Here is a 20,886-nt window from a genome sequence, read left to right as displayed (position 1 = left end):
CCTTCATTTGAGCACTTTGAGCACTTTGAATAGGCGGGTAGTTAGAACGCAAGAATGTTTCTTTTTGCGAGACTGTCCCTGAAAAATTGTGTCACACTGCAGTTGTTGTGTCATTATACCCTGATGAAGACAGCTTGTCTGTCACCTTGGTTATTAGGTTATTCATTATTATAAATTGTTCAAGTGTTCTACTCCGCTGGCCAGCACCTCGCCAAAATATGTGTGCGTTTCTTTTGCCTCTAGAAGAACCCTTTTGAGTTCCATGCAGAACTCTTAACACAGAGGGTTTACATGGAACCTTAAAGAGTTCTACCTGAACCGAAAAGGGTTCTACCTGGAACCAGAAAGTGTTCTCCTATGGGGACAGCCGAAGAATCTTTTGTAACCTTAGACTGTATGTTTCCTCTCCAGGCATCAGAGACAACTCTGGAGTACCCAGGCTGGGCCCTGGCCATGTTGGCCATGCTGATCCTGGCTGCCACCCTGCCTGTCCTGTTGGCTACTTCCACTCCTGGCTGAAGAACCGTGGCATGGACCCCGAGGGGAGCTCGCGGGCCAGGAGATAGACCGAGAGAGGTACACCAAGTGCAACCCAGAGACGCCCTGGACTCCAACTCCCAGCATACCCTTCGGTGGAGGATGATGGCCGACCAGGGCTAGCTTCCTACCCACTGGGGCATCGACCACTACCGTCTTTCGCTCTCATCCCCCTATACAAGGTGCTATCTAGAACCTAAAAGGATTATTTGACTGTCCCATTGGAGAACCCTTTGAAAACCCTTTTTGGTTCCAGGTAGAACTCTTTTGRTTCTAGGTAGAACCATTTTGACCATGCCACACACTGTAGGTACTCGGATGCAATAATTGAATAACCTAATAACCAACGTTTGGACAGACAAGCTGTCTTCATCAGGGTATAATGACAAACACTGCGGGGTGACTTGTTTATATAGTGTCAAAGAACACACACGAGTGTCTGTAATCATAGCCGGGTGTGGCCTGATATCATTGGTTAATTCTCAGATATAAAAATAACATACGAAAAACATGAATGGATAGCATACGATCATAGATACAATCTGGCTACATAAGCCCACAAACATTTACAATAGCAAAATCACAATAATCACAAGAATGTCTTCAGATCAAAGTCTACATTGAGACCGAAGGGAGCAAGGGTCTATAAATGAAAGCCTCTCGTTTTAACAATAAATTGTCGAGGTCACCCCCTCCTAGCGAGGGTGACATGTTCGATGCCGATATAACGTAGGGACGAAATTTAGTGTTTTGCTTCCAAAAAGTGGGCTGTAAGTCGAGTTTTTGCACCTTATTTTGCTACGATGCTCCGAGATTCATACTTTTAATTTGCATTTTGTTTTACCCACATCATTTTTACCACAAGGACAAGTTATAAGATAAATAACTGCCTTAGTGGARCACGTGATAACACCTTTGATTGGTATCTGTTTCCCTGTTTGGGGGTGTTTGAAGGATCTACATTTATAAGTGCCATTGCATTGAGCACAGCCATTACACTTGTAGTTTCCATCCAGTAGGGGGCGCAAATAGACGTTGTGCGGGGATATCTTGGGGTGGTAAATCAGAGTTTACCAATTGATCTCTGAGATTTCTGCCCCGCGAGAATACGATCAAGGGAGGGTCCGAAAACACATTACCGATACTATCATCGGAGCTTAGAATGTGCCAATGTTTGTGAACGATTCCCTTCATTTGAGCACTTTGAGCACTTTGAATAGCGGGTAGTTAGAACGCAAGAATGCTTCTTTTTGCGAGACTGTCCCTGAAAAAGATTGTGTCACCCTGCAGTGTTTGTCATTATACCCTGATGAAGACAGCTTGTCTGTCAACCTTGGTTATTAGGTTATTCATTATTATAAATTGTTCAAGTGTTCTACTCCGCTGGCCAGCACCTCGCCAAAATATGTGTGCGTTTCTTTTGCCTCTAGAAGAACCCTTTTGAGTTCCATGCAGAACTCTTAACACAGAGGGTTCTACATGGAACCTTAAAGAGTTCTACCTGGAACCGAAAAGGGTTCTACCTGGAACCAGAAAGTGTTCTCCTATGGGGACAGCCGAAGAATCCTTTTGTAACCCTTAGACTGTATGTCTTCCTCTCCAGGCATCAGAGACAACTCTGGAGTACCCAGGCTGGGCCCTGGCCATGTTGGCCATGCTGATCCTGGCTGCCACCCTGCCTGTCCCTGTTGGCTACTTCCACTCCTGGCTGAAGAACCGTGGCATGGACCCCGAGGGGGAGCTCGCGGGCCAGGAGATAGACCGAGAGAGGTACACCAAGTGCAACTCCAGAGACGCCCTGGACTCCAACTCCCAGCATACCCCTTCGGTGGAGGATGATGGCCGACCCAGGGCTAGCTTCCTACCACTGGGCCTCGACCACTACAGACTCCTCCCTCAACAGGAAGACGTGGAGGAGGAGGAAGAGGATACGATGTGAGAGAGCGGTTTGAGAATCGACGGACGAAGAGAGGAGAGTGGCAGTGGGAAAGAGAGACCCACTTTAGAGAGAGAGAGAGAGAGAGAGAGAGAGAGAGAGAGAGAGAGAGCGTCTCTTGACTGAAATAGTGGTAAGGACTCCACTTATATCCCCAGACTTTTAATTGATAATGAATCTTAATAATGTATTACAATGTATATGACCGTTTATCCATATTACCAAAGAAACCTAATATTAGCACAATGTAATAACTTGTATCCTTAGTGCCAACGCACACCTATCAGTGACCTATCATAAGTGACTTATCAAACTTGACCTATGATAAGCGAGCTATTATAAGTGACCTATCATAAGTGACCTATCATAAGTGACTTATCATAATTGACCTATCATAAGTCACCTATCTATCATAATTGACCTATCATAAGTGACCTATCATAAGTCCCCTATCATAAGTCACCTATCATAAGTCACCTATCATAAGTCACCTATTATAAGTGACCTGGGGTGGCAGGTAGCCTAGTGGTTAGAGTGTTGGGCCAGTAACTGAAAGGTTTCTGGATCGAATCCCCGAGCTGACAAGGTAAAAATCTGTCCTTCTGCCCCTGAACAAGGCACTTAACCCACCTTTCCCTGGTAGGCTGTCATTGTAAATAATAATTTGTTCTTAACTGACTTGCCTAGTTAAATGTACTATTTAAAAAACCAATCATAAGTGGCCTATTATAAGTGACCTATCATTGTACTGTAAGAAGTGCCTTATGGTTCAAGTGCTGTATTAACACACCCAGGATCCTATTCCTTGAACTGTGATGACAGTTTCAACTAGCTGCTCACAGGTAAATGATATGTATKACTTGTATTCTTRGGTTTCTTGTAGWTTGACTTGATTCTGCTCCAAAGACACTTATGAAGGTGAGGAGTATTGAGGGAAGCGAAGGACTTTAAAGTCCAGCTTGTATATTGCATAGTAATACTCTTGTAAGACAAGTAGAGGCTCTGATCCAGAGAGCCACGAAATATATATTTGATATATTCTGATATGCAGTTTTTTTATTAGGGTGCTAAACTTAGTTCAAGAAAGTAAGGAGCTGAATTTGGGGCAAAGATTGGKGAAGTTGTGCAGTGGTACTCGGTATGACCAGTGACCGCCCATWWACAAAGATCCTGCAAAWGTAACTTCTAAAGGATGTTTAGAAAATAACATGCCTTGTGTCTGAGGTTTTACTAAGTAGTATGTGATGGTAGTGAGAAACAGCACAATCCCCATAGCTGTGTGTTAGTAGTGTTATTGTAGTGGCGACTGATAAAGGGAATTTAACATTCACTATCTCCTGATGCCTATTGTTGCCTCTGACACAACGTGTCTGTCAGAGGCCCATCAGGGGGCAGGTCACCAGGCAGAACCAGTGAGCTAGAGAGGCCCATCAGGGGGCTGGTCACAGGCAGAACCAGTGTGCTAGGGAGGCCCATCAGGAGGCAGGTCACCAGGCAGAACAGTGAGCTAGGGAGGCCATCAAGGGGCAGTCACAGGCAGAACCAGTGAGCTAGGGAGGCCCATCAGGGGGCAGGTCACAGGCAGAACCAGTGTGCTAGGGAGGCCCCATCAGGAGGCAGGTCAAAGCAGAACCAGTGAGCTAAGTGTCTCATAATATATTTTGTACATAGTGTATATCCAGTTCATATGAAACACTTACTTGAAAACAGGAATTGCATTTTTTAATCTTACTTTCAATGATCTGCAACTTTACTCCCTTATGATCTAGAGACCATGGTGCCAAGGCTCAGTCCTCAAAGCAGACTATCCTTTAACCTAATCACACTGTCGTTCTGATCCTAACCATACTGTTCTGGTTCTACTCCTTTAACCTCGTCACACTGTCGTTCTGATCCTAACCATACTGTTCTGTTTACTCCTTTAACCTCGTACACACGTCGTTCTGATCCTAACATACTGTTCTGATTCTACTCTTTAATATATCACACTGTCGTTCTGATCTAACATACTGTTCTGATCTACTCCTTTAACCTCGTCACACGTCGTTCTGATCCTAACCATACTGTTCTGATTCTACTCCTTTAACCTCGTCACACCGTCGTTCTGATCCTAACCATACTGTTCTGGATTCTACTCCTTTAACCTCGTCACACTGTCGTTCTGATCCTAACCATACTGTTCTGGTTCACCACCTTTAACCTCGTACTGTCGTTCTGATCCTAACCATACTGTTCTGGTTACACTTTAACCTCGTCACACTGTCGTTCTGATCCTAACCAATCTGTTCTGGTTCCACTCCTTTAACCTCGTCACACTGTCGTTTGATCCTAACCATACTGTTCTGGTTCTACTCCTTTACCCTAATTCACACTGTCGTTCTGATCCTAACCATAGGTTCTGATTCTACTCTTTAACCTGTCACACGTCGTTCTGATCTAACCATACTGTTTTCTGGTTCTCTCTTTAACCTAGTCAAACGTCGTTCTGATCTCACCATACTGTTCTGGTTCCACTCTTTTAACTAGTACACTGCCGTTCTGATCCTAACCATACTGTTCTGGTTACTGCTATCCTTTAACCTAGTCATACTTGTCGTTCTGATCCTAACCATACTGTTCTGATTCTACTCCTTTAACCTCGTCACACCGTCGTTCTGATCCTAACCATACTGTTCTGGTTCCACACCTTTAACCTCGTCACACCGTTGTTCTGATCCTAACCATACTGTCCTTTCCAGGCTAATTCAGCTCGGCTCGGATCGACTCCATAGTGTGAAAATGACTGTTTTTTCATCCTTGCCTTGTTACCAGAGATTGATTTATCGCTGGGAAACTAGGTGTGTGCACACGTCAGCCAATCATTAGTTAATCATAAGTACCAGGGAGAAACACAACCTAGCAGGACTGTGGATGTCGAGGGCCTGAGTTTATGCACCCTTGATCAAGACAATCAAATGTTACTGTATTTCTCAGTGTTGAGTTTACTAAGGTCAACTGTTACTGTATTTCTCAGTGTTGAGTTTATCCAGGTCAACTGTTACTGTATTTCTCAGTGTTGAGTTTACCCAGGTCAACTGTTACTGTATTTCTCAGTGTTGAGTTTACCCAGGTCAACTGTTACTGTATTTCTCAGTGTTGAGTTTTCCCAGGTCAACTCATTGATCCTGCCTGGTGAGTTTACCACCCAGCTCTGCCCATTCATGTCATTAGATATAAACTGGGATTTCTGAGCGCTCTGCACAGCTATAACCATCAAAGCAAAGCTAGTAGCAGCAATGGAGACTGCAGAGAGAACAGAATCCTCCACAGTTACAACTGGGACGTAGACTTCACAATGATTGTACAAACATCATCATGGCAACACAGCATGACTTAGGCCTTATTAGTAACTGTAATGAAATAACAAATGTTATGATTTAATACCAGACATGCACCCAGTTACAGACCTCTTCCACTGCTTTTCCATTGAAATAGTGTTTGAAATTAGTATTTGAAAAAAATACAAATTCTAATTCATATGAAAAAGGGAATCCAAAAGTAGTGACAATTCCAAAACTTGTTTACGACCCTGTTATGACATGGTAATTACAAAGCTTATTTCATTGGTAGTTAATATGGTATAACAAGGCGAAGCCTATAGTGTCAAGTGTGGCCGGAAACATTACTGTACTAGAAGGATTGTTACACTTGTAGTCCCACAGTCAAACACACTCCAGGTCAGGGATGGGCAACTCCAGTCCTCCAGGGCCTGATTAGTGTCACACTTTTTCCCCATCCCCAGCAAACACACCAGACTCCAATATCATGATCTTCAGTTTAGAACGCAATTAGTTTAATCAGACGTGTTTGCTAGGTGTGGGTGAAAAGTGTGACACCATCCCTGCTTCAGGGGAATGGAGTTGCCCAATCCTGCTCCAGGGGAATAGAGGTGCCCAATCCTGCTCCAGGGGAATAGAGGTGCCCATCCCTGCTCCAGGGGAATGGAGTTGCCCAATCCTGCTCCAGGGGAATATAGTTGCCCATCCCTGCTTCAGGGGAAAGGAGTTGCCCATCCCTGCTCCAGGGGAATGGAGTTGCCCAATCCTGCTCCAGGGGAATATAGTTGCCCATCCCTGCTCCTGGGGACTGGAGTTGCCCATCCCTGCTCCAGGGGAATATAGTTGCCCATCCCTGCTTCAGGGGAATAGAGTTGCCCATGCCTTCTCCAGGGGAATAGAGTTGCCCATCCCTGCTCCAGGGGAATGGAGTTGCCCATCCCTGCTCCAGGGGAATGGAGTTGCCCATCCCTGCTCCAGGGGAATGGAGTTGCCCATTCATGCTCTAGGGGAATGGATGACAAAAAGTGAGGGAGACTGAAAGACAGATACACAGTCCTGGGTTCACTAAGGCCTGAGGGTCAAGGACACACCCTGAGATAGATGAACTGCAGGAACGCTGGGTTGTAGTGATTAGGGCACAGCGTAGAAAAACGTTTTGAAACTAAGAACAATTGTTTTTTATTGTTCAGGTATCCGTCCCTGTTTCAGTCAGTTTTCTTCCATTTGGTGCATAATAAACACTACCCTGTTGAGACAGTGAGAGGCCACATTGTCATTTAGACTCCTCACTCCAGACAATCAAGGCAGCTTTGTGTTTGTTTTTGTGTGTGAGTTCATTACAGCACAATCTTACCAACACCAAAGAAGTTTGCATGCAGTGTTTTACTGTATATTGTGAAAAAGCTTGTGCTATTATGCTGCAATTTCAGCTTAGCTTGATCCATGTTGAGGATGGGTTTGCATGGACACCACATTGGCCTTGTTAGCTCCCTAGGAACTGTGATTATGTTTGTGTGTATGCCTCTGACTGAATCAATGTCAGTGTAAAACTGAGTGTGTGTGTGTGTCTGTCTGTCTGAATATATATATGTATGAGTTGTTTTGAAAGATGTCTTACCTCAAGTATGTATGTGTTGTTGTCAAAAGAGGGGATTGTACTGTATATACCAAATAAAGTATACTTTTGAACAGGTGATTTACTGTTCCGTGTTTGTCTTTGGCTTCTATTCCTCCTAGGGCAGGGCTCTCCAAGTCCGGTGATGGGGAACTACTGGGTGAGCAGGCTTTTGTTCTATCCCAGCGCTAACACATTTCCAATAAGGATCTGCATAACTGATCATGGCCTTGAGATATGTTAAGAAAGGGGATTGAGATAGGTAGATAAAGGGGATTGACATAGGTAGAAGAAATATCTATTATATTTGACTGTGTTCTATTCTAAAGCAGTGGTCCAGTGGATGAGCAGGCTCTGAGGTTATGATGGAGTTTTACAGTGTATTGGATTTTAAAGAGGCAGCCTGCTTTAGAATAGAACAAGAGAGTAGAATATAAGTTAGATACTTAATTTTCCGTTTTGGGAGAAACGGAAATATCATATATTTAAAAGTCCAAACAAAGATAGGCTACATAAGGTGTGGATAGGCTGAAGCTAAAAAAAGTAAAACCTGTGGAACTTCCTTTAAACTGCTGCTCTCTATGGTCCTATTAGGCAGCCTACCTCTGGCCGCTCCTAATACCCTTCCCAATAACACCTCCTTTCCCCTGAAGTGTAGGCCTACTCTCGTTCACTAGGCTACTTCCCACAAATCTAAAAGCATTGGATTGGTGGAGGCATTTAGGCTAGAGGGAGTTTACACCAAATGTATTTAACCAGTGATTTCCTTCAAATCAGTGAAGGGGAAGTTAACAAGTGCAAACTTTGGGAGGAAGGAGTGAAGGGGAAGTTAACAAGTGCAAACTTTGGGAGGAAGGAGTGAAGGGGAAGTTAACAAGTGCAAACTTTGGGAGGAAGGAGTGAAGGGGAAGTTAACAAGTGCAAACTTTGGGAGGAAGGAGTGAAGGGGAAGTTAACAAGTGCAAACTTTGGGAGGAAGGAGTGAAGGGGAAGTTAACAAGTGCAAACTTTGGGAGGAAGGAGTGAAGGGGAAGTTAACAAGTGCAAACTTTGGGAGGAAGGAGTGAAGGGGAAGTTAACAAGTGCAAACTTTGGGAGGAAGGAGTGAAGGGGAAGTTAACAAGTGCAAACTTTGGGAGGAAGGACAGATAATTGCGTCTTAAATCTCTACAGATCGGTGTCCCACCCTCAGGGCGGTGGAGCTAATGTGCGGTAATGTGATTAGCATGATGTTGTAAGTAACAAGAACATTTCCCAGGACATGGACATATCTGATATTGGCAGAAAGCTTAGCTGTACTGTCCCATTTATAGTAGCTATTACAGTGAAAGAATACCATGCTATTGTTTGAGGAGAGTGCACAGTTATGAACTTGAAAAGTTATTAATAAACCAATTAGGCACATTTGGGCAGTCTTGATACAAAATTTTGAACAGAAATTAAATGGTTCATTGGATCAGTCTAAAACGTTGCACATACACTGCTGCCATCTATTTGGGAAGGTCATTTTAGGCGAAAATTGGGGGGGAAAGGGGCGGAAACTTTTAAACACTGTCGCCATCTAATGTGAAAGTCAGTGGCCGCTAGATGGCAGCATGCACACACTAGGTGGAGAGACTGGTCACGAGGCAGTGCGTGTCAAAAATAAGTGGATGACAGAAAAGTTTTAGTATCGTGTTTTTTAATCACATGACGACAAAACTATGTTTATTACTTTTATCATGTCAATTGATTAMAATAATTTAAAATGGCACCCTTGGCTTTAATATTTGCAGAGACTAGTCCTAGGCTACTCCAAATTATACATAGGTCTACATTTGGTGGATGAGAGCTCTAACAATGTTGTTTCGAGAGGGTAGTGTAGGATATGCTATCCTGTGAAAGAAAAGTCACTTCCTGAATGGGCGAAATAATAAAGATAGGCCTGCCTATAGGCTAGACTAGGCTACATCTAAATGTAGGCGATTGTATTTAGAAAGATACATTTTATGACAAGCAATTTCTGTTGTGTATCGGAGCGCAAAAAGTGGTAGGGATGGACTGATGGAGCGTGTAAGAGAGAGAGAGAGAGAGAGAGAGAGAGAGAGAGAGAGAGAGAGAGAGAGGGGGACTGCGCTTAGAGCTGGAGTGCGCGCGGGATAGCACACCGGCTGGATCGGGGAGTCGCGAGGATGGAGATCCGACCAGACAGGTTTAAGGCGGTTGCAGCCAAGAATCTGGGAAAGATACACAGGTACCTCCTTAACTTCTTCACAATTGCTTATGGCTTGCCTTATTTTTCTGTAAACCGTTTGTTGAAAATAGYTTTTTCTATAGGCTGCGRTAATTGATCACCATCTGCTACCCATTCCCAATTCTTACCACCCTATAACTTTTATTGGYGATAGTCAARGCCCAAAAGGGCAACTGTTCGKGAAAGGGACYWAAAAGAAGTGGCACTTTCAGACAATATAGCGCACGGTCGATACCTGGATCTCAGTGACGCTCACTGTATGCTAGGCGCACCTGGACTCGTTTGGACAGTGTGCGCTCAGGGGCACAGCAAAATGGCAACATCTGGTGTGCATCCAGAGATAGGGTGGACATTATCACTATAAAACTAGAAAAACTAAAATAAATCGAGAGAGTGTATGTTATGAAATTCGATTCGGATAGGCTGTATAACATTGTGCAATACTCCGATCGAAATGTATTGATGTAAATTGATTGTAGCAGGGTTTGGGTCAATTCGAACTGAATGCAGTCAATTCAGGAATTAAACTGAAATTCCAATTCAATCATTTGAAAAGGGCATACATTTTCAATGACTTCTCAATAAACTGGAAAGTAAGCTTATTTATTTCAGGAGTACCATTTTTTTTATTCACTTCCTAAATGAACTGCTTTAAATTCGAATGGCCCCCAACCCTTGGATTGTAGGCTACCTAGATTGTTTCGGTCTTGGCGTTCAGGTGAGATGTGCCACTCTTGGTTTCTAGAGACCTGTGTTGCTCCGAGAGGTGTGATTACGTAATGTTTTCGTGCGTAATTGACGCGCACTGGCCGACTGAGAAGGTTGTCCAGATGGAAAGGAATAGAGAGAATCAGATTAGCCTCATGTAACATGGATGGTCCCCGGTGCCGATGACAGACCGAAACATCGACAGACAGACAGACAGGACACTCAGAAAGACAGACATACAATACCCATCGCCATCCTAATTGTCGCGTGTTCAAGCAAGTAGTTTACATTCAACCTGACGGTTCGATGCAATGGCTCTGAACATGTACATAGTTGGGACAGGATTTTAAACTTCCCCTGCAACTACAGGTGCGGATTATAGGCCTATCTTTCGCTATGCAATTGCAGTGGTCACGTGCATCCACTGGTTTAATTCATAATGTTTCCAATCAATTTTTATTTAGTAACTTGGAAATGTATTTAAAAAAAAGGCCATAGGGCCTATATGGCGTACAAAAAGGCCTACAGTAAATAAATATTATAGATATAGATTATAGATTATAGATTATAGATTATAGATATGTTTGCACAAAATCATTCAACATGAACATTTCATCACATTAGACTAAATGTCCATCATTTTAGCTTGGAATTAACTCATTAGGATATTTAGGCTGTGATTCAAATTGGAAATATTGTCAAATCAATAGAGGTCTTTCAAATTACTTTTGCCAGGTGTATTAATTGATTGGTTGCATTTATTCGATAATTAAATGTAGCGCGGTGCGTCCAGCTCCAGCCAGACGAACTTCCCTGGGTCGACCAAGGCCTACAGGTTGTTTCGTCAGACGGATTCTCCGTATGTCGACTGGACACTCAGGCAGGAGTCMCTGCTAAACTAAAGGCTATAAAATAGGTGTMGAACAAAATCACATTTAAAAGCTCCTGCAGCCTCCTGTCGAAACCTTGAATCGAAGCATAACTCCAAGCGTTTTGAAGATTTCAGAAATCTCACGTTTTCTTTATTATTATTATTATTAGCCCATTATTAATATCGTTTACATGTTTTATATATATTTACAACAGCATGGCCTAAACAAATGCAGCGTTACGGAAGGAAAAACCTGTGAKAAAACACAATGTCATGTTAATTTAAACCGGTAGATAATCTACATAATWAATTACCATAAACGGTTTAAAATAGAATATTAAAAAGTGATCAATTGATCGTCTGTGTAGGYGACAAAAMAATCGAGATTATAGTCATTGATAGGGCCGCAAACTCGAGCTCTCCCGGGATTTGAGGTAGCAACCAAACATATAAATCCCCRTCCTGAAATAGACCGTTTCTCKGCCCAGCTGTCGGTCCACGCAAATCCCCTAACTCTACCCCTCCCACAATCCCACTCCAAGCCCAGTCCACTGTCACTTCCTCTCGCCCCCCTCCTCTCACCCCATCCTCTCACAGACCAGCCTACTCCATCATCTCATCCGGGGCCCGGATTAAGAGTGTAAGGGCACGCGAGTCAAATCGCTTTTTCCCCCTGGATTCGGAGGCACGTGCGTGCTGGTGTCCAATGCTAGTTGCTTTGAAATACTGTATGTGATTTGATTGGATTTGATTTATTTATATAGGGCCTTTCTACCATGCTTTCTACCAACTGAGGTAGTAGGCTTAACGAGGTACTGAAAGCGCTTTACAGAGGGGAAAATCACCTTCACACTACACTTCTTGCACGACTGTGAGGGCTCACCCTCAGAGGAATTAGCTAATGACCTAGTGTATCAGACTGAAGGCTCAGAGAACTAGCTATATGACTGTAGTGTATCAGACTGAAGGCTCAGAGGAACTAGCTATATGACTGTAGTGTATCAGACTGAGGACTCAGAGGAACTAGCTATATTGACCGTAGTGTATCAGACTGAGGACTCAGAGAACTAGCTATATGACTGTAGTGTATCAGACTGAAGGCTCAGAGGAACTAGCTATATGACTGTAGTGTTCAGACTGAAGGCTCAGAGGAACTAAGCTATATGACGTAGTGTATCAGACTGAAGGCTCAGAGGAACTAGCTATATGACCGTAGTGTATCAGACTGAAGGCTCAGAGGAACTAGCTATATGACTGTAGTGTATCAGACTGAAGGCTCAGAGGAACTAGCTATATGACTGTAGTGTATCAGACTGAAGGCTCAGAGGAACTTATATGACTGTAGTGTATCAGACTGAAGGGCTCAGAGGAACTAGCTATATGACTGTAGTGTATCAGACTGAAGGCTCAGAGGAACTAGCTATATGACTGTAGTGTATCAGACTGAAGGCTCAGAGGAACTAGCTATATGACTGTAGTGTATCAGACTGAAGGCTCAGAAGGAACTAGCTATATGACTGTAGTGTATCAGACTGAGGCTCAGAGGAACTAGCTATATGACTGTAGTGTATCAGACTGAAGGCTCAGAGGAACTAGCTATATGACTGTTAGTGTATCAGACTGAGGCTCAGAGGAACTAGCTATATGACTGTAGGTATCAGACTGAGGACTCAGAGGAACTAGCTATATGACTGTAGTGTATCAGACTGAGGACTCAGAGGAACTAGCTATATGACTGTAGTGTATCAGACTGAGGGCTCAGAGGAACTAGCTATATGACTGTAGTGTATCAGACTGAAGGCTCAGAGGAACTAGCTATATGACTGTAGTGTATCAGACTGAGGACTCAGAGGAACTAGCTATATGACTGTAGTGTATCAGACTGAGGACTCAGAGGAACTAGCTATATGACTGTAGTGTATCAGACTGAGGACTCAGAGGAACTAGCTATATGACTTTAGTGTACAGACTGAGGACTCAGAGGAACTAGCTATATGACTGTAGTGTATCAGACTGAAGGCTCAGAGGAACTAGCTATATGACTGTAGTGTATCAGACTGAGGCTCAGAGGAACTAGCTATATGACTGTAGTGTATCAGACTGAGGACTCAGAGGAACTAGCTATATGACTTTAGTGTATCAGACTGAGGACTCAGAGGAACTAGCTATATGACTGTAGTGTATCAGACTGAGGCTCAGAGGAACTAGCTATATGACTGTAGTGTATCAGACTGAAGGCTCAGAGAACTAGCTATATGACTTAGTGTATCAGACTGAGGACTCAGAGGAACTAGCTATATGACTGTAGTGTATCAGACTGAGGACTCAGAGGAACTAGCTATATGACCGTAGTGTATCAGACTGAGGACTCAGAGGAACTAGCTATATGACTGTAGTGTATCCGAATCAAAGGGTTGAACTAATCCATACTTTGTAAATGATTGGTGTATTCACGTATATGGTTGGCTACAGTACCAGTCAAAAGTTTGGACACAGCTACTTATTCTTGGGTTTTCTTGTAGAATAATAGTGAAGACATTAAAACTATGAAATAACACATATGGAATCATGTAGTAACCAAAAAAGTGTTAAACAAATTAAAATGTTTTTTATATTTGAGATTCTTCAAAGTAACACACCCTTTGCCTGTATGACATCTTTGCACACTCTTGGCATTCTCTCAACCAGCTTCATGAGGTAGTCACCTGGAATGCATTTCAATTAACAGGTGTGCCTTGTTAAAAGTTAATTTGTGGAATTTCTTTCCTTCTTAATGTGTTTGAGCCAATCAGTTGTGTTGTGAAAAGGTAGGGGTGTTATACAGAACTGTTTATACAGTTATTAACCTCTAACGAGCCTCTACCCCGGGTCCGGGATCACCCCCCACCCCACACACTGATTAGCATAGCTAGCATAGCTTCACAAGTAGATAGTGCATCTAAATATCATTAAATCACAAGTCCAAGACACCAGATGAAAGATACAGATCTTGTGAATAAAGCCACCATTTCAGATTTTTAAAATGTTTTACAGGGAAGACAAAATATGTAAATCTATTAGCTAAACACGTTAGCAAAATACACCACTTTTCTAACTCCATCAGTTTCTTACTACTTCAGGTGCTATCACCAATTCGGCTAAACTAAGATATTATGATAGCCACTAACCAAGAAAAAACCTCTTCAGATGACAGTCTGATAACATATTTATGGTATAGGATAGGTTTTGTTAGAAAAAAGTGCATATTTCAGGTAGAAATCACAGTTTACAATTGCACCGACCATCACAAGACGACTAGAATTACTATAGAGGAGCAACGTGTATGACCAATTTACTCTTATAAAACATTTCATAAGAATAGACAAAGCATAGCAATGGAAAGACCCAGATCTTGTGATTCCAGACAATATTTCAGATTTTCTAAGCGTTTTACAGCGAAAACACAATAATCGATAAGTTAGCATACCACATGTGAAAACGTTACCAGAGCATCGATTCCAGCCAAAGAGCGCTATAACGTAATCACCGCAAAATATATTAATTTTTTCACAACCTTCTCAGAATTCTTCCGATGACACTCCTGTAACATCATTTACAACATACATATACAGTTTGTTCGAAAATGTGCATATTTAGCCATACAAAACCGTGGTTACACAATGAAAATACTAGGAAATCAACCTCAAAATGTCTGACGTCATCTTTCAGAGTGATCTAGTTTAATTGAAAGCTAATCATATACTTGACTAAAAAATACAGGGTTGACAGGAATCGAAAGACAAATTAGTTCTTAATGCAATCGCTGATTTACATTTTTAAATTATCCTTACTTTTCAATACAGGTTGCGCCAAGCGAAGCTATAGCAAACAAGATGGCGACATAACGTTTAACATTTATCGACAGAAACACGATTTATCATCATAAATTGTTCTTACTGTGAGCTGTTCTTCCATCAGAATCTTGGGCAAAGAATCCTTTCTTGGGTCGAATCTTTCTTTGGTCGATAGATGTCCTCTGTCCTTCGAAATATCCACTAACGATCGAACGGGACCCGAAACGTGTCCAAAGTTTCAGAGTGCACGACAAAGAAATTCCTCAAAATCGCACTAAACGGATATAAATTGCTATAAAACGGTTCAAATTAACTACATTATGATGTTTTTAAAAACTTATAACGACTAAAAACATGACCGGAGAAATATCACTCTCTAAACAACGATTTGGAAGGAGGCAGGTCTGATGTCCATTTTGCGCATGACGCATGCAGGAAGAGAGCGGTACTTCTACGTTTTCGTGTTTTATAGTGGCTCTGATTGCGCAATCGAATCCATTCAAACGTGATGACGTACTGACACCCAGAGAGAAGACGTAGGCAGTGTCGGTTTCTCTATAGCATCTACTGGCACCTTAAAACCGATCCCAGATCAGGGGTAAACATTTCTGAAATCTGACTCCCCTGTCAGGAAAAGTGATGTAGAAGTAGTTCTGTACCACTCAGAGCAAAATTCCAAGGCTATAGAAACTAGAAAGTGTTTTCTATCCAATAATAACAATAATATGCTATTGTACGATCAAGAATTGAGCACGAGGCAGTTTAATTTGGAGACCAAAAAATGCTAATGCGGAACAGCACCCCCTATAGTTGCAAGAATGAAGCAGTCCTTATTTGATAAAAGACCAAGTCCATATTATGGAAATTATTATGAAACCATGACTAAAGGACACCAATAATACTTGCTTGGGCCAAGAAACATGAGTAATGGATATTAGTCGGTGGAAATCTGTTCTTGGTCTGATGAGTCCAAATTTGAGATTTTTGGTTCCAACCGCCATGTCTTTGTGACGCGCAGAATAGGTGAACGGATGATCTCCACATGTGTGGTTCCCACCATGAAGCATCGAGAGGAGGTGTGATGGTGTGGGGGTGCTTTGCTGGTGCAAATGTTGGTGATTTATTTAGAATTCAAGGCACACTTAATTCTTATGGCTAGCGAACCCCTCGACAACATTCCGCTGAAGGCAGCGCGCGAAATTCAAAAATATTCTTCAATATAGTAACTTTCATACATTCACAAGTGCAATACACCAAATTAAAGCTTAACTTCTTGTAACTTCTATTGCTGGGTGGCAGTATTGAGTAGCTTGGATGAAAAGTGCCCAGAGTAAACTGCCTGCTACTCAGGCTTAGAGGCTAACATGTCAAACAATGTATAGAATAAATCTGTAGGATGTTTTGAACATAAATCTTCAATAATGTTCCAACCGGAGAATTCCTTTGTCTTTAGAAATGCAATGGAACGCAGGTCGCACTAACGTGTGCGCGCGTGATCAGCTTATGGCACTCTGGCAGGCCTCTGGTTGATTCAGCTCTCATTTGCCCCCACCTCACAGTAGCAGCCTCAAACAAGGTTCTAAAGACTGTTGACATCTAGTGGAAGCCTTAGGAAGTGCAATATGAGTTGAACATACAAACCTCAGATTTCCCACTTCCTGGTTGGATTTTTCTCAGGTTTTCGCCTGCCATATGAGTTCTGTTATACTCATAGACATCATTCAAACAGTTTTAGAAACATCGGAGTGTTTTCTATCCAATACTACTAATAATATGCATATATTAGCTTTTGGGCCAGAGTAGCAGGAAGTTACTCTGGGCACGCTTTCTTCCAAACGTGAAAATGCTGCCCCCTATCCCAAACAGGTTTTAACCAACATGCGCTACCACAGCGATACGCCATCCCATCTGGTTTGCGCTTAGTGGGACTATCATTTGTTTTTCAACAGGACAATGACCCAACACACCTCCAGTTGTGTAAGGCCGATTTGAACAAGAAGGAGAGTGATGGAGTGCTGCATCAGATGACCTGACCTCCACAATCACTTGACCTCAACCCAATTGAGATGGTTTGGGATAGTTGGACTGCAGAGATTTTTTTTTTTATTACCTTGGACATCAGATAAGAACAAATTCTTATTTACAATGACAGCCTAGGAACAGTGGGTTAACTGCCTTGTTCAGGGGCAGAACAACATATTTTTACCTTGTCAGCTCGGGGATTCAATCTAGCAACCTTCGGTTACTGGCCCAAAGCTCTAACCACTAGGCTACCTGCCGCCCCAGTGAAGGAAAAGCAGCCAATAAGTGCTCAGCGTATGTGGGAACTCCTTCAAGACTTTTGGAAAAGCATTCCAGGTGAAGCTGGTTGAGAGAATGCCAAGAGTGTGCAAAGCTGTCATCAAGACAAAGGGTGGTTACTTTGAAGAATCTCAAATATAAAATGTATTTTGATATGTTTAACACTTTTCTGGTTACTACATGATTCCATATGTGTATTTGTTTTGATGTATTTACTATTATTCTACAATGTAGAAAACAGTTAAGAAAAACCCTGAGTAAGTTTGTCCAAACTTTTGACTGGTACTGTATATTCAAACAATGGGAAGTGTGTGTGTGTGTGCGTGTGCGTATGTGAGCGTGTATACTGTGTGAGTGGTCTACCTCACAGACAGAGCCGTGATCMCTCCCTGTGAATGCTGCCAGGAGTTCATCTATTATTTAGAGTTTTTCTCCATCAGAATGCRTCTCTTGTTTCTATATTAAACTAGGTAGGCAAATACTATAGTAGTATAAGGTACAGAGCAGCCCCAACACCTTCTCCTCTCTAAGGTACAGAGTAGCCCCAACACCTTCTCCTGTCCTCTCCTCTCTTCTCTTCTCTACCTTCACCCCTTCCCTGCAGTCATTCCCTTGTCCTCCGTCAATAAATAATAATATTTAGCAGAGGCTTTTATCCAAAGCGACTTACAGTCAGTCATGTGTGTATATATTGTTTGAATGGGTGGTCCTGGGAATCAAACCCACAATCCTGGTGTTGCACCCACCATGCCAACTGAACTACAGAGGACCATGCTCTACTAACTGATCTACAGAGGACCATGCTCTACTAACTGGTCTACAGAGGACCATGCTCTACAACTGGTCTACAGAGGACCATCTCTACTAACTTGTTCATACAGAGGACCATGCTCTACTAACTGATCTACAGAGACCATGCTCTACTAACTGATCTAAGACAGGACCATGCTCTACTAACTGGTCTACAGAGGACCATGCTCTACTAACTGGTCTACAGAGGACCATGCTCTACCTAACTGATCTACAGAGGACCATGCGTCTACTAACTGGTCTACATAGGACCATGCTCTACGAACTTGGTCTACAGAGACCATGCTCTACTAACTGATCTACAGAGGACCATGCTCTACTAACATCTCACAGAGGACCATGCTCTACCAACTGGTCTACAGAGGGACCATGCTCTACCAACTGATCTACAGAGGACCATGCTCACTAACTGGTCTACAGAGCGACATCTCTAACTAAACTGATCTACAGAGGACCATGCTCTACCAACTGATCTACAGAGGACCATGCTCTACTAACTAGTCTACAGAGGACCATGCTCTACTAACGTTCTACAGAGGACCATGCTCTACATAACTGATCCAGAGGACCATGCTCTACTAACTGGTCTACAGAGGACCAATGCTCTACCAACTGATCTACAGAGAACCATCCTCGACTAACTGATCTACAGAGGACCATGCTCTACTAACGATCTACAGAGAACCATGCTCTACTAACTGATCTACAGAGGACCATGCTCTACTAACTGATCTACAGAGGACCATGCTCCACTAACTGTCTACAGAGGACCATGCTCTTACTAACTGATCTACAGAGGACCATGCTCTACCAACTCCTCTACAGAGGACCATGCTCTACTAACTGATCTACAGAGGACCATGCTCTAACTAACTGGTCTACAAGAGACCATGCTCCACTAACTGATCTACAGAGGACCATGCTCTACTAACTTATCTACAGAGGACCATGCTCTTACTAACTGGTCTACAGAGGACCATGCTCTGCTAACTGGTCTACAAGGACCATCTCTACTAACTGTCTACAGAGACCATGCTCTACTAACTTATTACAGAGGACCATGCTCTACTAAATGGTCTACAGAGGACCATGCTCTACTAACTGGTCTACAGAGGACCATGCTCTACTAACTGGTCTACAGAGGACCATGCTCTACTAACGATCTACAGAGGACCATGCTCTACCAACTGAGCAAACAGTAGACGTGTCCTATAGCTTTCACCTATAGTATACATACAATGTGCATTTATTTGGAATCTAGCTTTTTGGCTAATTGGTAATCACAGCAGAGCTATCTCAAACTATAGGCCATCGCAGCGGAGCTTTCCAACCTATCGCTATCACAGCGGAGCTCTGAACCTATGGCTATCACAGCGGAGCGTTCTCAACCTATTGACTATCACAGCGGAGGTCTCTCAGGTTTAGGCTGCTGGGGGGGGGGGGGTCATACACCCAATTAGTACAGCATGTAACAGACCCCGACATGCAGGTGACATTTTGGCTGGGACATAAAGTCGGTATCATTGCCAAAATTGATGGGATTCAATGGTTAAGATACGTAGTGCCACTGTCATTTTTAAACCCTCATATTGATGGAATTCATGTCATTAAAACCGCTCATATTGCATGGAATTCATGGTTAAGATACACAGTGAGCCCTCCCCACCTCTCCTGTTATGGATGTCAAACAGGGACATGTTAAGAAGGAAATGCTACCACAGGTATGGGGAGGGAAATGTCACTTTCCACACTAGCGATGCTTTATTGCAATGTCAAGACAGTACACTATAGTTCTACATTTGATCTGTAAAGCACCTTTCATAAAAAAAAACACCACAAATATTAAAAAACAGTACAAAACAGTACATACAGTGGGGAGAAACAAGTATTTATACACTGCCGATTTTGCAAGTTTTCCTACTTACAAAGCATGTAGAGGTCTGTAATTTTTATCATAGGTACACTTCAACTATGAGAGACGGAATCTAAAACAAAAATCCAGAAAATCACATTGTATGATTTTTAAATAATTATTTGCATTTTATTGCATGACATAAGTATTTGATACATCAGAAAAGCAGAACTTAATATTTGGTACGAGAAACCTTTGTTTCAATACAGAGATCATACGTTCCTGTAGTCTTGACTAGGTTTGCACACACTGCCAGCAGGGATTTTGCCCACTCCTCCCTACAATCTTCTCCAGATCCTTCAGTTTCGGGCTGTCGCTGGGCAATACGGACTTTCAGCTCCCTCCAAAGATTTTCTATTGGTTCAGTCTGGAGACTGGCTAGGCCACTCCAGACCTTGAGAGCTTCTTACGGAGCCACTCCTTAGTTGCCATGGCTGTGTGCTTTCGTGTCGTTGTCATGCTGGAAGACCCAGCCACGACCCATCTTCAATGGTCTTACTGAGGGAAGGAGGTTGTGGCCAGATCTCGCGATACATGGCCCCATCCATCCTCCCTCAATACGGTGCAGTCGTCCTGTCCCTTTGCAGAAAAGCATCCCCAAAGAATGATGTTTCCACCTCCATGCTTCACGGTTGGGATGTGTTCTTGGGGTTGTACTCATACTTCTTCTTCCTCCAAACACGGCGAGTGGAGTTAGACAAAAAGCTCTATTTTTGTCTCATCAGACCACATGACCTTCTCCCATTCCTCCTCTGGATCATCCAGATGGTCATTGGCAAACTTCAGACGGCGCTGGACATGCACTGGCTTAAG

At 42.8% G+C, this 20,886-nt stretch overlaps 1 protein-coding gene and 2 long non-coding RNA genes across 4 annotated transcripts in view; 2 read left to right on the top strand and 1 right to left on the bottom strand.

The window, feature by feature from the left end:
• The window catches only part of LOC112068985 (sodium-dependent neutral amino acid transporter SLC6A17), a 7,293-nt gene extending 6,714 nt beyond the window's left edge, over window positions 1-579 (top strand). The window contains exon 2 of the mRNA XM_070438359.1: window positions 412-579. Within this exon, the coding sequence (XP_070294460.1) occupies window positions 412-519 (108 nt within the window). The 3' untranslated portion in view covers window positions 520-579. The remainder of the gene's footprint in view (window positions 1-411) is intronic.
• A 3,232-nt stretch (window positions 580-3,811) lies between these two features.
• Window positions 3,812-4,367, top strand: LOC139024017 (uncharacterized). 2 transcript variants are annotated; one of them, XR_011475253.1, is made up of 3 exons: window positions 3,812-3,967; window positions 4,010-4,065; window positions 4,110-4,367. It is a non-coding gene; the product is annotated as an uncharacterized lncRNA (long non-coding RNA). The 2 variants fall into 2 exon arrangements; XR_011475252.1 differs by having other exon boundaries at window positions 4,010-4,367.
• LOC139024018 (uncharacterized) lies at window positions 4,287-5,155 on the bottom strand. The gene is made up of 4 exons (XR_011475254.1): window positions 5,064-5,155; window positions 4,724-4,788; window positions 4,514-4,673; window positions 4,287-4,354 (listed from the first exon to the last, which is right to left on the bottom strand). It is a non-coding gene; the product is annotated as an uncharacterized lncRNA (long non-coding RNA).
• Window positions 5,156-20,886: the final 15,731 nt, after the last annotated feature.

Source organism: Salvelinus sp. IW2-2015, unplaced genomic scaffold (assembly GCF_002910315.2).
Source record: "Salvelinus sp. IW2-2015 unplaced genomic scaffold, ASM291031v2 Un_scaffold815, whole genome shotgun sequence".
Lineage (NCBI taxonomy): Eukaryota > Metazoa > Chordata > Actinopteri > Salmoniformes > Salmonidae > Salvelinus > Salvelinus sp. IW2-2015.
Note: the sequence above shows the minus strand (reverse complement) of the source record. Positions and strands in the feature narration are given on the sequence as shown.